The 15,872-nt window shown below is 38.9% G+C and overlaps 1 protein-coding gene across 1 annotated transcript; it reads left to right on the top strand.

The window, feature by feature from the left end:
• Nucleotides 1-9,722: 9,722 nt before the first annotated feature.
• Nucleotides 9,723-11,513, top strand: MC4R (melanocortin 4 receptor). The gene has a single exon (XM_074943188.1). It carries the CDS (start codon nt 10,084-10,086, stop codon nt 11,077-11,079), a length of 996 nt encoding a protein of 331 aa, XP_074799289.1. The 5' UTR covers nt 9,723-10,083; the 3' UTR covers nt 11,080-11,513.
• Nucleotides 11,514-15,872: the final 4,359 nt, after the last annotated feature.

Here is a 15,872-nt window from a genome sequence, read left to right as displayed (position 1 = left end):
TCTTAATACCAATTGTATTGGCACCACAGCCATTTTGAAGGGAGACCCTATCTTTTTTAAAAGAGTCCTAAATCTGTCAGAAAGGAGTCTATACCTCTGAGACTTGATAAGTCCCAATGCATAACTGGATACAGCTCTCCTCAAGGCCAAATGATAGCAAGATATGGATGAGCAGTGAAGCTAGTGACTAGTCTGGATCTATAATGAGGAATAATCTATTGTTTTGTGTTATAGATTGTTGATATTACAGGTGTGTGGGGGGATAGGAGGGGGAAGGAAGATGTGAGGATGTTTGTCTTCTTACCTTAAATCTGTAGCAGGAAGTCAGGCAGGATAGGGATAGGGAAGGTTCTAGAAAGGCACTCTAGAAAGAGAAGATTGAAGGATAGTGCTATTTCAGAAACACTGGAGTAGCCATATTGGATCAGACCAGTGCTCCATCCAGATGGAGATCGTCAACCAACAACCAGTACCTGCCCTGGTCACAGCAAACCAGTGCTCATTCTCAGGGGCAGTGTTTTAGGAGCCAAAGCAGGAGCTATAGGTTCTGGGTGTACCAGGAAACCCAGCATAATGCAGGTGGGGGCACCTAGGTGTGGTGTGGGCTAGAGAAGGAGCAGGGCTGGAGGATCAGTGATGTCAGATCTGCTAGCTCTCTTCCCACCACTGCCCAATGGAGAGGGCAAGCCTTTCAGCCACAGTGACTGCTACAGCATAGTATAATAGTTCCAGTGTCACCTGGTGGGCTTAGGAAATAATTCTTCATGCTTTCTCTTCTCTAAATCAGCAGTTTCTGAAGTGTGGGGGGATGCCTCCTTGGGCAGATACAGATAGACATGGACTCACCTCTTAATTGTTTTTCAGTTTCAATTAAAATAATAAAATAAAAACATTAAGTTTCTAGCTGTTATGATTGTGAAAAAAACCTTGAAAATGTGATCTGAGTGTAACTGATATAGTGAGGCATGTCTGAATTTGCAGAGAGCCTTAACCAATAGCTCTGAGAGCTCATTTCAGTGAGCGCTAATTAAAATGCCAGTAATATCACCATTAATATCATCCCTAGAATCTATTTCACTTCTCTAGGCATATAGGAAAAGAGAAATGGTTTCATATTGTGATCTGCACAATCTAGGTCTGACTGAAAATTTTGGGTAGTCATTTTACAACACACAGTAAGGTTGAATCAGTTTCATTTTCCTGAAGTGGGCTCTGCTTTAAAAAGTTTGGAAATTGCTAGTTTCAGTCACCTTTTTATCTAGTAGATGCTCTCTATCTATCCAGCACCTTTAGACCTTTTAAACGTTTTTTCCTTTGATATTTCATTCACCAGCAGGAATGTGTGATATTCAGAGAGGCAGAGCTCTGTGTGGTATTTTGATATATGCTAGTTATTAGACATGTCTTGTTTTTGAAAAATGAAAATGTGGCAAATGTTTCTACTGATTTCATTTCCCTGGTATTTTACAGTGCTCCAGTTGTTCCTCAAGTCAGCATGTGGAGGTTTGAATGATCCAGATAGAAATCTCATCTCCATTGTTCATATAACATTTTATTCTTTTATCTAGTGTTTCATTTTTATTTATTATGGGCTAAGTCACCCCTGTGCCGAGGGCCAGCATGCAACCAGTGTTTCTTGGTGATTCAGGAGCCTTGTACTGTCCCTCTGCACAGGGCTGATAATTGTCCTAGATGCACAAGTGTGTGCGCGTGTGTGTGTATAACTATATAATGAGTAGTCCAAAAGAAAGGAGTAAGCACTGTGCTTATCAAGAAGTATATTCAGGATCAGGTTCAACATATGTTTAATTTTGTTACTTTGTTATACCTGATCTTGAATATAGTTCTCAATAAGCGTCATGCTGATTCCTTTCATTTAGATTACTCATGGTAGCTAGCAGTGTTCCCTCTAATTTTTCCCACCCATGTGCCGAATGAATTTTGTTATTTGCACCAATGTGGAGGTGATATGTGACACATCACCTTCATATTGGTGCACATAACAAAATTCATGTGACGGGGTGGGGCCGAGGGGTTCGGAGTGTGGGAGGAGGCTCAGGGCTGGGGCAGAGGGTTGATGTGCGGGGGGAGTGAGGGCTCTGTCTGTGAGTGCGGGCTCTGCGGTGGGGCATTTGTCAAGGCCAGAGAGAAGGAAGTTGCTGTCATTGATCCATGAGATGATGAGAGCCAAGACAAGATCTTTAGCTGTGTGGATGGATAGGGAAGGCCCTATCTTAAAGATGTTAAGCAGAAAGAATCAACAATATTTAGACACAGCCTGGGTGTTAGGGCCCAGGCGGAGGTCCAATTTAAAGAAGACACTTAGGTTCTGGACCTGAGTGATAGGTAGAGGGTGCTATTTACAGTGATCAAGAGTGGAGGTAGTGGGGAGGAGTTGGGATGAAGATGAAGTGCTCTGTTTTAGCCATGTTGATCTTGAGCAGATGGCTAGATGTCAGAGAGACAGGCTGAGATTTTGCTTTGGACAGGAGGACACAGGTCTGGAATAGAGGGGGAGAGAGAGAGAGAGAGAGAGATATGTCTGCCTAGAGGTCGTAATTGAATTTGTGTTGCAGATGAGATTACCCAGGGAGAAGAGAAGAGGACCAAGAACAGAGCCTGTGTTCCAGGGGTAGTGTTTACCTGTAAATAAAACAAGCTACATTTAGAATATACCCAGACTTTGCGTCTCTAATTTCTTCTTCCCAGGGAAGCTGAACTGCAAGGCCCTGGATATCTGCGACCACTTAGCAGATAGGTGATACTGGTGTCAAATGAAGGGCAATAGTGTTTTACATAAGATGTTTACAAGTTCTAAGAGTTGTAAGTATCACAGACAAAAAAAATTGCAGACTTGGGCTATAATGTCTCTTCAGGATGACTAAAAGCCGGATGTTAAGAGGGACAAAATCTCTCAAGGGTGAGCTTGGTGATCTAATTATGTAGGACTTGTAGCATACAGATAATGCTGTTAAAGGAAACTAGTGTACTGGTGAAAATCATATTGAATGTACTCTGTACTGTACATTGAACAGGACAGAAAATGTATTCTCTGCACTTTCTGAAAGCTTCAGGGTGTTCAGCAGGACTAGGTGGAATTTTGTCTTGAAAGCTATTACATTAAGAAATTTGAGATGCATTAATGTCAGAATCAGCTATATTGTGAATCCTTTTAAAAAACAAAAACAAATGTTGGTAGAGATGGTGCAGCTAAAGAAATATTCACCGTGGCTGGGATTTTCAAAATAATCTAAAGGAGTTAGGTCCCCATCTCCCATATGTTATGTTCACAGCATACACACACAGAAGTTGGATCACCCTTTTCTATATGAATATCATGGCTATAATCATTAGCGATAAAGAGAAGAAAATAAAATCAAGATATTTAATGACTCTCCACTTCCCATTATCCAAGCACTGCCTCCCCACAAGTGTTTGACATTTGCACTGGACTTGTAGAGACTTCTATAAAAAAACAAACAACTGAAATGAAACTATAGTGTCATCATCCAAACTGGCTTTTTTTGTGGTGACACTTTATTGATCCAGAATGCAACCTTGGTCGTCAGTAAATGACTGTATATTTATTTTCCTTCTTTGTGCTCTTTTTGTTTCTCAACTAAAATGAAATATTATTTTTCAAGCTGTCTTGTTTGACAGCTGGGTCGATTGGAACTTCCTTTGGATAGAATAAAATGCAATTGTAACTCAATAAATCCAATTGTAACTCTGTAATTTATAGAAACTCTTAATGAATGTTAAATATCTACCTGAACTGAATACAGTAAACCTCAAAAGATCATTCTGAAAATCATAAAATAAAATGATACTATAAACACTAATGGTAAAAAAAAAAAAGAGAGAGAGAGAGAGAGAGACAAGCAAGGACAGCACTGAAAGCTGCTCTATTCAGGAACATATGGGAATTGAAGAAAAACCATGTTGCATATTTGCTCTCCTTTATTTTAATATGAAGGTCATGAACAAGAGCAATGGACATACTAACAGCTTGGCTATTAGCATCAAACATATTGCAGGAGACACAGACGCAGGCTGTGGGCTATGGACTATTGCTTTTTGGTTTATAGAGCTGGATGAAAGGAAATGTCTAATTTAGGATTTGGTGCTGCAAAGTGCTGAGAAATGATTTCTTGCATTATTTCTCATTAGGGACCTTTTTAAGTAACCATCAGCAACAGGTACTTTATTTCTGAGGTAGTAATGGGATAAACAAACATCTTAATGACCCTTTCAAAACCCAGACAGCCTTTGACTGTGGTATGATGTGTGGCTTCTACTCTTATGAATTAGTTTCATTAGTTTAAAGCTGAATGGCATTGACTTTCTTTAATAATAGTGTAGTTCTAGTTCTCATTTGTGTTTTTATTTTTGTGTTTGCTATAGTTATTAGTACACTTGCACTGCAGTAGCAACTGTCCCTATCCATGGGTCAGGACCTCATTACGCTAAGTGCTTCTGTTTCCCAACGAGTCTAACACATGCAAGTCTCATGATTATCTGAACAAAAAAGCGTGGCTCGCACACTAGTTTACTGGGGATAGAGTTCATCAGAGAAATGCTTGTGATGATTCTCTTTTGGGGGAGCCTATCAGTGCTGTACTGCTCAATACTCCACGACATGCAGCAGGCTACAAAACCTGAGACCTTTCCAAGGTTTAATGGTCGGCTCCTCTTACATGCTGAAAAGAGTGTAAGCACGTTGTAAAATATACAAAAGATGTTTCAATTAACTTATTTACAAGCATGACTTTTGGGTACACTGAGAAATTTGATGTGGACACATTTAAAAACATCTCTTTTCAATTACACAATGATTTATGCTGTATGTATCCCTTAAACAATATCAGTACACTTCTTGCACAGTCTTACAGGACAAAGTTCTATTAGTCCTCTGCTTAGCTTTTTCTTTCAACCGCCTTTTCACAGTCCCATGCTGTAGGTCCATTTGCACCCATTGCCATGCTAGTATTTTCAAGGATGAACTTGGTGTCCAGCTGGGCTTCTGTGAGGTTCTGACACCACCCCATTCAAATGTACTATCCTTCCTCCTCCCTATTTTACCATTTCTTCCATAACTGTCTTGTCCCACCTGACCCCCGCCCTCCATCTTTCTTCTTTTAAAATGTGAGTAGTTTGAATTTCATCCATCTGTTAAGGAATCACGTGGAGGGTGCTCTTCTATTTTGTTCAAAGGGAAATATTGGTGTGTGATTCAGAAATAATGTTAGATTCCATGCAGGTGCAGGATTTTGGGAAGAGGCTTCTGAAGGAAGCTCAGTGTGACATCTCACAAAATCAAAACTGAAACATATCTCATCATTGCGTTGCTCATCCTCAGGCTGTAAAGACAGGCTGTTATTTCCTCTCCTTTGGTATTTCATTTCTAAGATGAACTCCATTATTTGTAAGTTAGTTTCTGTGTCCATGACAATTTTTGAGGTGTTAATAAGCTCGTCAGCCACAGTTTATAGGGAATCTTGACTATGCCAGTTCCCTTTAAAATTTCAAAGGGAGTTTTAGGCACAATATATTAATTTTCTGGTCCATCATATTCTGATGTTGAAATCTTAGCATATTCTCAAATATCAGAGCGAGGATCCCTTGAGCTGTAATTAAAGTCCACAAGCAAATGATTTGTTAAGCTGGACTTAATGAAGTGAGTCCATCTTCTACTGTAAGCTCTTTGTTGCAGGGAGTCTCCATCTGTGTTTATACAGTGGCCAAACCCATGGAAACCAATATTGATTAGGATTTGGGGGCACAATGGTAATAAAAAGAACCCCTAGAAATCTATATATTTTTTTCAAATTGTGAACATTACAACAGAAACAAAACCTCAAGCCTTAGAGAACTAGGAAATATTTGGCTAAAGGCAGAAGAAACCCACATATTTGAAAGTATGGATATGCATGGTTAAAGCACCAAAACAATCTTAACTCTCCTCCAGTAGTGTCTCATTGACAACAAGCAGAACCTCCATGACAGTCTTATCTCTACATAACAAACAAGTTCATCATGTCAGTGAGCAAGAATAAGAATTATTATTTTTATTATAGTAGTGTCTAGGGACCAATCAAGAAGGAGTACTGTTTTTGGGTGACGGTTAGTTTGGAGTGGAGAAGCTAAACCGATCACAAGGGATGGGGAAGCGGAGACAGAGAAGGGGAAAAGGGTATGAAGTCAGGGTAATGGAAGCTGAGGTGAAGAGACTGTGGAATGGAGCAAACAGCCAATCAGACCAAGGGAGAGAACACTCTTCTGCAAACGCCCTCAGGCTGCTTCTGGGTTTGCTCCCACAGGTTTCAGTTTCTTTGGCCCCTGGAGCTATCTCCTCCCTGGAATTTCTTATTCCCTTAAACCCACATTGCTAAGAGGGGGATGCACGGTTTGGGCGGGGAAAGGGGGGAGCTCAATTCAGAGAAATCTCAATTCAGTGGCTTATGTCCCAAAATTTCAAGGGGCTGAAGTGGGATGCAATAAAATAAACCAATACAGTAATTATGCTTATGGGGAAGGTTTGGTATAAGAACTATAACAATAACATGTTCAAAATAATGGAAGAAACTAAGCCAATAAATGTTTCTTTATCTGTCTTCACCACTGACAAACAAATTTTGAAATGACGGTTAGCTACCAGATTTGTTTTAATTCAACGGTTGGTTTTGGCTAGAACAAAAGTTAGTATTTACCTACATAAGAGCACTGCTTCTTTTACTCTGCAGTGTGTTCCTGGTATATGGTACATTTTGCTTTTTTGCACAGTTCAGGTGAAGGATACCACTGAAGATACTTCAGGTGAGAAGAGAGATTGATTTTTGCCTCCTGTACAGCACATAGTTATTCCTCACCATTGTTGCCTTTTCAGACATGTTGGGTACAGTTTGCTGGAAGAGAGGATTTTTTTCCCAATGAACTACTTGTGCTGGTTATTATTTTTGGTGCTATGCTGAATAGTCTTTCATATGATACATTCCTGTGGGGGATTAACCAGAAGAATTTTACAAGTTTTGAAAGCACAGAGAATCTTGCCTGTGCACTTACCAAGTCGTTTATTTGAGATATTTTATGACACAATTCAGGAAATGCATCCCAGATTTGACAATCCCTAATTTGAGAAAGCAGAGGATCCATTTGTTGCACACTGATCACATCAGGAAATCGATCAGTTACGACCTCTATATCATGGAAAGATGCATATAAATGATGGGTTGGATTAACAAAAGCCAGGCTTTTAAGTACAGTGTCTTCTAAAGGCATTGCCTTTTTCAAACAAATTGCACAGCTTCAACCAAAAATATTTTATATAACCTTGTATTGATCATGTTTTCCTTTCTTATGTAGTTATGTGTCTCAAAGCCCACAAACACTTCAGATGAGGGTTACTACACAGAAGAGTCCTTGTAATTTAGTTCTGTAATATTTTTGCTTGCAACTACCACAGAGGGTTGCACAAATCTCAAAAGCATATTTTTGTGCAGGATCATCATTGCTGGGTGCAAAAGTTTGGAGGAACAAGTTGAACTTTTTAGACATGGGCAGCAAAAAACAATAAATACACCTTTGACAAAGGATTCTCAAAGTTAAGTGGGAGTTGAGAACACTCAGAGTCTGCACATTTCAGGAGGCACACGTAGGACAAGGCCAGGTATTGGGAGCTGGTTCCCTCCCTGTTAAGCCTTCTTACCAAGCTTTGTCCTTTTGTTCCCTCTACCACTCCTGGAGCAGCTGTACCACAATGGGCAAGGTATTCAAGTTCAGTCTCGGGGACTACAACAGGAGTTAGTGGACAATCACCAATGTCATGTGACAAGGATATTGACCTTTTATAGCCCTGACTCATGTCTGTGTGACTGGGGCAGGGAAATAAAGATCACTGTCTGGCCAGTATGTCACACCATCATTATAGGAATGCTGCTGGTTAGTGGAATGTCATCTCTAAGTTTAGGATTTCCTGTGCATATGGATGGTAGATTTGGCTATTTACTGTATCTGTGGTTTTATACTTCTGCAATATGCTGCTGTTCTGTAAGCAGATCACCATAAACCAAAACAAGTTGCCTCAGCAAAACAAATGTAACAATAAAGGCCCTTTTCACACTGCAGATTTAACCCAGAGCTCAGATTTGGTGTGTGGGTGTGTAGCACTCCCACAGGCAAACTCCCTTCCCTGTCTCCCCACACAGCAGTTTATCTTACAACTCCTCTACAGAGCTCCAGTGCATGGGGGAGGAGGGATGTGGGAAAAGGGAAGTTAGCTCTGAACTAAGCCCTTATTTAGTGGGGATTGCTGCTGCACCAGACTCAGCCCTTCTTCTGTTTTCCTGTCAGGTGTCAGGAGCGGCTCATTAAACAATTCCCAAATGAATACGATGCTCCTGAGTGCAATGACTCTAAGTGCCATTTCCCGCCCCCCTTTTCTGTTCTTTCTAGTTTCTATTGGTTTTTAGTTTTTTGTTTGGTAGTTTTTGTATTTTTAAAAATACTTTATAGTGGTTGATGAACAAAAGTGTTATGGTCTCCTGCTGTTTTTTCCACTCTGGAATTGTATTTTTTTAGTGGATGCTAAGGCAGAGCTGACAGAAGTGCAATGAAGGTCTGTCCTGCTGATGGGACACAGTGTTGTGGGATGATTAATGATTATGCTGAGGACTTACTGTCTACTTGGTCTTATTGCTGATCCCTGAGACACCTTTCTCAAAAATCACAGCTTTGTTTAACTAATCAGAAAAGCTAATGGAAAAGCAAATGTCCACGCTCGATCTAGTTTCCCAACATCTGGCACTAAATTGTGCCAGCAGTGAGGATGATACCTTGGTGACAGTGTTGTGTCTTGGAGCTCAGCATCATCTGCAGAATAGTTATGCACCCTTCTTGCTTTATCTCCGGTCCTTATGTGGCACCCCTTACCATAACACTTGAGTACCTTCCACTTTTTAAAATGCAGTTATCTTCACAACACCTGTCGGGTAAGGAATTATCCAGCTTACAAATGGGGAATTTAGGCACATAGAGATTAAATGACAGGGCCAATGTCACACAGGAAGTCTATGGCAGAGCCAGGAGGCAATCTGGGTTCAGTTGATTCCCAGTCTAGAGCATACTTGGCATGCATATAAAATACAGTAACTTTATGTCATCAAAAATAAATACAAAGGACTATTTCTACTACTAACAATAAAAAGGATATAAGCCAAGGCTTTAGTTGGGGATTGGTCCTGCTTTGAGCAGGGGGTTGGACTAGATGACCTCCTGAGGTCCCTTCCAACCCTGGTATTCTATGATTCTATAAGGCATCAGAATGATTTAAGGACTTCTTTAAGACTCTTAAAGCAGCTGTAGTTGTAAGAAGTGGCGGTGATGATGCAGAAAATCCATTGCGGAGGAGTATGAGGGGAATAAAACTATTCTGAAAAGATAAGGAAGCAAAACAAAGTCTAATTTCCCGTAACTGCAGGGAGCTGTGCTGCATCTGAAACTGTTTTGCTATGTGATGTGCAGTTCTGAAATGTAATCAGCATCTCCTAGACTTTCACTGTTCCTTAGCCTTATTGGCTGAAGGCAAAACAGAGGCGGAGCATGCCTCTGAGTACTTGTTCACCCTCTACACACCATAAAACAGGCAGCAAGCATACACTGCCTGACAGAGTGGTGCTTGCGGTTTGAAATTGGTTTCCGCTCAGCAGCAGTCACTTGAGTATTTTACTTTTACCTCTCCTAATAGAAGACAAGAAAATACCTGAATGCATCAGTATAAAATATAAGTGATGGGGGGGGGAACCAAAACAGCTGTAGATTGAATATCATGGAACTTGATAACCATGCTAAAGGTGATGATTATTAGAAACTGCATCTGTAAGAGACAAAACCAGCATGTCAGAGTCTGAAATCCTGTTGTTTGATGTCATGCTAGAGTTTTAACTGCTTTCTCCCTTGGAGGCCTTTGTGCTAACTTTGCAAGTGAAAAGTCTCAGGAGGACTACAAGGAAACCAAAAAGAAACTTGATATTTAAAAGGCAGCAAGCTGGAAAAATACCACTTGGGGTTGGATCGGCACTTCATAAGATGAACGTCACACGCCACCATGGCATGCACCAGCCTCTGCGCTTCTGGAACCACAGCTATGGATTGCATGGTGGTGCCAATGAGTCAAGTGGAAAAGGTTACTCCTCTGGAGGGTGCTATGAGCAACTTTTTGTGGCCCCAGAAGTGTTTGTGACTCTGGGCATCATAAGTTTATTGGAGAACATTTTGGTCATTGTGGCAATAGCCAAGAACAAAAATCTGCATTCACCTATGTACTTTTTCATCTGTAGTCTGGCAGTGGCTGACATGCTAGTGAGTCTGTCAAATGGATCAGAAACCATTGTAATCACCCTGTTAAACGATACAGATACTGGTGCACAAAGTTTCACTGTAAACATTGACAATGTCATTGACTCGGTGATTTGCAGTTCCTTACTTGCATCCATTTGCAGCCTGCTTTCAATAGCTGTGGACAGGTATTTTACCATCTTTTATGCTCTCCAGTACCATAACATTATGACAGTGAAGCGTGTAGGGATCATCATAACATGCATCTGGGCTGCTTGCACGGTTTCAGGCATTTTGTTCATTATTTATTCAGACAGCAGTGTTGTCATCATCTGTCTTATCAGCATGTTCTTCACCATGCTAGTTCTCATGGCCTCCCTCTATGTCCACATGTTCATGCTGGCCCGACTGCATATCAAAAAGATTGCAGTTCTTCCAGGGACTGGCACAATTCGTCAAGGTGCCAACATGAAGGGGGCCATCACTTTGACCATCTTGATAGGGGTTTTTGTTGTGTGTTGGGCCCCATTTTTCCTCCACTTGATTTTCTACATCTCCTGCCCCCACAATCCATACTGTGTGTGTTTCATGTCCCACTTTAACTTGTACCTTATTCTCATCATGTGCAATTCCATCATTGATCCCCTTATCTACGCATTCCGGAGTCAAGAGCTCAGGAAAACCTTCAAGGAGATCATTTGCTGCTGTTGCCAGCGAGGGCTTTGTGACTTGTCTAACAAATACTAAATGGAAACAGAGAAGCTACTGTGCACACACACCACAGACCTCAAAACCTCCTAGTACTTTTCTCAACAGAACCTGGGCTATGTCTTTAATAATGAATCCCTCTCTCCTGCAGTTATACGTCTCATTCATATATAATTTATACCTCTGTGTAGTGCTTGTGAAAGCTACAGCTGTGATTATTTAACTTTGCGGGGAAAAAAGCTCACCAGTCTGTAAGTAAAAGAAAAATGTAATCTTTCTGGATTGTGAAATACTAATAAACATGATTATCTGTAGGTCCTAGATGTTGGGAAATAACTTAATTGCCTTGCTTAAAATACACATATATTACTCTCCACACTTATCCTAATTCTGTTAACCTAAAAAACAGAGGCAGTGAGTTACTTTCATCCATGTATTAAATTATACACACGTGAAAATTTAAAATGTAGTTAGGCTAATGATGAGTGCTTCTGTATTGTATTTGTGTAATGGTGGCTTGAATTATATATTTTAAATGGACATGTTTCATTGAGATAACTCAGTTCAATAAAAGAAAAGGAGTACTTGTGGCACCTTAGAGACTAACAAATTTATTTGAGCATAAGCTGTCGTGAGCTACAGCTCACTTCATCGGATGCATTCAGTGGAAAAAGACAGTGGGGAGATTTATATACATAGAGAACATGAAACAATCTATGTATATAAATCTCCCCACTGTATTTTCCACTGAATGCATCTGATGAAGTGAGCTGTAGCTCACGACAGCTTATGCTCAAATAAATTTGTTAGTCTCTAAGGTGCCACAAGTCCTCCTTTTCTTTTTGCGAATACAGACTAACGCGGCTGCTACTCTGAAACCTGTCAGTTCAATAATTAGCTTCATCATAGGGGTTCAAAATAATTGAATAAAGCTCCTTTCCACTGATGCATGTACTGTCAAAAATGAATGAGATTTTTACACCCTTGCGACACAAGGTGATAGCTAGATATATAATGTTTTACAAGATAGTGATTGCTGTATGACTGAGGTTCAGTTCAGCAAGTGGAGATACTTTCCTAGAGTGACATTTAGTGCTAGATAAAGTTGCCAGACTGACATCAGTTTGGAGGCTCTGTTTATCTGCTGAACAGATATAATATGGATAGGGTTGGCAGAATTTTTGAATTTTTTAATAATTTTGATGGATAGTATCAATGTCTATTTTAAAGCATTGTTTCCTATTTTTATCAATTTAAATTTTCCCAGTTGTGGGAAATTATGGCAGCCAGACAAGAAATGTTTCATAACAATACATGTTGAGATTCAAAAAGTTAAACTTTTATAACCACTAAAACACAAATTGTCAATATCACACATCAAAATATATCTAGTAAATAGCCTTAAATCAGACTCAAGTTCTCAAGCAACATTTTTCTTACTTTGCCTCTCTGTAAAGTTTGAGTATTATTGATGGAGATATTTTTTCATTGGTTTGCGTGTGTGTGTGTGTAAAAATCCACATTTATTGATATTTAACAATAAAAAAATCTAATCCTTCCGAGCTTCAATATGGGCATTAACAGCACAAGCTTCTATATGTAGACTTACCTTGGTACCAGGGGATCCATCTCAAGGGTTAAAAGGCAACTTCAGTCTCTGAGTATTTTCTGTCCTTCCCCTCTCCAACGAGACTACCAGTATGGGTGTCACTTGTGGTTGTAAGTGGGATGCAGGCACCTTTTATTATACAAATAGTACCACAGTATTCAATAGTAATTGCCCCAAATTCTGCAGTACTGCTATGTAAGATGTAGTGGTTCACACCATTATTGTAGAATATTGTTTATAGTACTTTCTTTTTAATAAAATCACCCGTCAGCCAGGACATGCACTGAGATGATTAATTCATTCCTCGTATGCCAATGAGCAATGTCCTTTGGACATTGCTTGGTGAGACTGTGTAGTAAAATGGAAGGGACACTGGCTTGTGAGTCTGGAACCCTGGTTTTACTTCCAGTGGTGCCAGTGACCTGTGTCTAATCATTTTGTCTCTCTGTTCCAAAACCAAATTCTATAAACCCAGTGAATTCAAAGTTAAGGGAAACCTTAAAATAAATACAAACCTGTTCAAGTATGAAAACGCACAATTAGTGCACCCAAACAACCTTAAGTCTGCCCTGCAATGACACCAGGCAATAAATAAATATATGTTTATGATTAAAGCCTGTTAATATTTTTGTACCTAAATTAGATGAAACTGATGTTTAAAGACACATTAGATTTTTCTTTTTTTCTTTTTATTTCATGCTGTGGAGCCATATGAAAAGCATTTTCTTATTTTAACCTTTAACCTGGAAAAGATGCAGCTTCCACAAGGGGAAAGCAATTAGTTCATCAAGAAATTTCTATTTCCACAACAAAATGTCAAAGCTACACATGTATTTGCCCCAAAAGTGCTTTTTCACAATATGTCTTCACTCTAGATTAAAGCAATTAATATTTAAAAACACATTTTGTAATTAGAGTGCCATCAGTTTATAGAGGTATATTGATGTTTTTTATGTTACATGATGCAGATTTTCTAAATTATTTTATTTTGCAAAGGTTATAAAATAACTCTGCAAAACCATAACAAAGAAGGGTTTTTTTTAAGTACCTAAAAATCCAGCTTCCTCTTTCTCTGCAGATTAGCTCAAAGCTCAGGGTGAGTTTCACAGGCCTAAATTTTTAAAAATGACTCACTTTTTGGATGCATGACTTTAGATGTTTTAAAAGGGCTTAAATTTCAGAGTGTGTGTGCTCAACACTAAAAATGGTCAAAAATGGATTTTCCATCCCACAAAAAAAAATTGAGATTTCAATTTTTTTTAATATTGATTAGGGATGAACAGCCACAATTTAATGTTTTTCATTAAATTAAATTCTAAAAAAAATATTTTCGGATTAATCAAAATATTTTGGTTTCATATTGACCTGTGTGAATATATATATATATATATAATTTCAAAATGAAAACTTGTTTCTAGAAGAAAAATCAAAAGTTTCTGTTCTGAAAATGTTAAATAGGATCTTTTTACATTGTCAAAATGTTTTCCCTAAAGTATTTGTTAAAATCAATACAGCTTCATGAAAAATGTCAATTTAGTTGAAGCAGTGTTTTTCTGAAGGAAAACTGTTTAGATGAATATTTTTCAATGAGCTCTACTCACCACTTTCTGAAAATCAGGCCTCTTTAAGGTTTGTCAAGTTAGGCATCCAAGAATGGAGGCATCAAAATCACTAGCTACTTCTGAAAGTTTAGGCCAGAGTGTCTACATTATTATTACTAATATAGTGGGTGGTGCTGCATGTAGAGGGACATCTATGTATGACTTTGGGAATCTCAGTATTTTGGACAAGTAAGTTTAAAATCATTTATGTGCTGACAGCTACTGATATTTGTCTATTTGAGACATTCAGTAAGATGGTACAGAAAGGATATGTGCAGTATCTTGATAATATCAACCCATACAATATTGGTTGAGGTGCAAGATTTCAGATTTCTCCTTGTTTTTAGCCCCTGAAAGTTCAGAAAATGCAGAAGAAAGATAATGCATTAAAACATTAAATTGTCAGCATGAAGGGGAATTTTAGCCTCTACAATTTATGCCCTGATCCTGCGAACACTTATACGTATGCTTAAATTTACTACTATGTGGAATTCCATTGATTTCTATGGGACTAATGGTAGTAAAGTTAAGCACATGTATAAGTTTGTGCAGGATCAGGCTCTCAGAATATACCCTAATGACAGTGGGTGTCAATGAAAGCTCAACACTTGCTAGGCTAGGAACCAACAATAAGAGGCTGATAATTCAGTTGTTGTTGAGGGTTCTTGGCACCTCTCAGGATTGGGCCCAATCTTTCAATACTCAGTGTCTTGCAGAATTGTGGCTTAGATCCTGGTATCTTCCTGTTCTTACAGTGAAAGACAATGATATAATGCAGAGTGGCAAATAATGAGATTTTAATGGCACCCCCTGCATTAACATTAATCATTTCCCTTTATAAGAAGAAAAAAAAAGGTGGAATTAAGATACCTTTGTCTGATTCACCTGTGCTGGGGGCCTGAGGAAAATAAATCACTTTTACAGATTCTAAAGAGAGAAGATTAAAGATGAGAAAATAGATTAATCTAAAAAAAATTATCCTCTAAAAAACTTGGAATTCTATTTGATTCTGTCAAAGAACTTTTCATCATCTATAAGACATCACACATATCTACAAATGGGAAGTGTACTGAATTACACTGCAACATTTGCTGATATTTTCAGCCAACTAATTTGTGCTTGGGAAATCATGCTTCAAATTATTTTCTGAATTACTCATTTAACATTCAGAGCTAACATTCTATCTTATATTTTATGGTTTAGGGTGATATTAAATAAGGCAGTAATTTTCACAATGTATTGGTTACCCCACAGATTTTTTTCCTCAACAATATTGTCGTAGTTTCCATAAAAGAGTTCCAGTCCCTTGCCCTATTTACTAGACCAGGGATGGGCAACTTTAAGGTATTAGAGGGCCACAACATCCACTGGTTTCAGAGTGGTAGTAGTGTTAGTCTGTATCAGCAAGAACAACGAAGAGTCCTTGTGGCACCTTAGAGACTAACAAATTTATTTGGGCATACGCTTTTGTGGGCTAAAACCCGCTTCATCAGATGCATGGAGTGAAAAATACAGTAAGCAGAATATATATTATAGCACATGAAAAGATGGGAGTTGCCTTACCAAGTTCGGGGGGGGGGGGTCAGTGCTAATGAGCCAATTCAGTTGTAACACTTTGATGG

This window comes from Natator depressus, chromosome 2, assembly GCF_965152275.1.
Source record: "Natator depressus isolate rNatDep1 chromosome 2, rNatDep2.hap1, whole genome shotgun sequence".
Classification (NCBI taxonomy): domain Eukaryota; kingdom Metazoa; phylum Chordata; order Testudines; family Cheloniidae; genus Natator; species Natator depressus.
Note: the sequence above shows the minus strand (reverse complement) of the source record. Positions and strands in the feature narration are given on the sequence as shown.

What these genes read in the sequence shown, in the direction of transcription:
- MC4R (XM_074943188.1), top strand. Translation starts at nt 10,084, where the DNA reads ATGAACGTCACACGCCACCATGGCATGCACCAGCCTCTGCGCTTCTGG.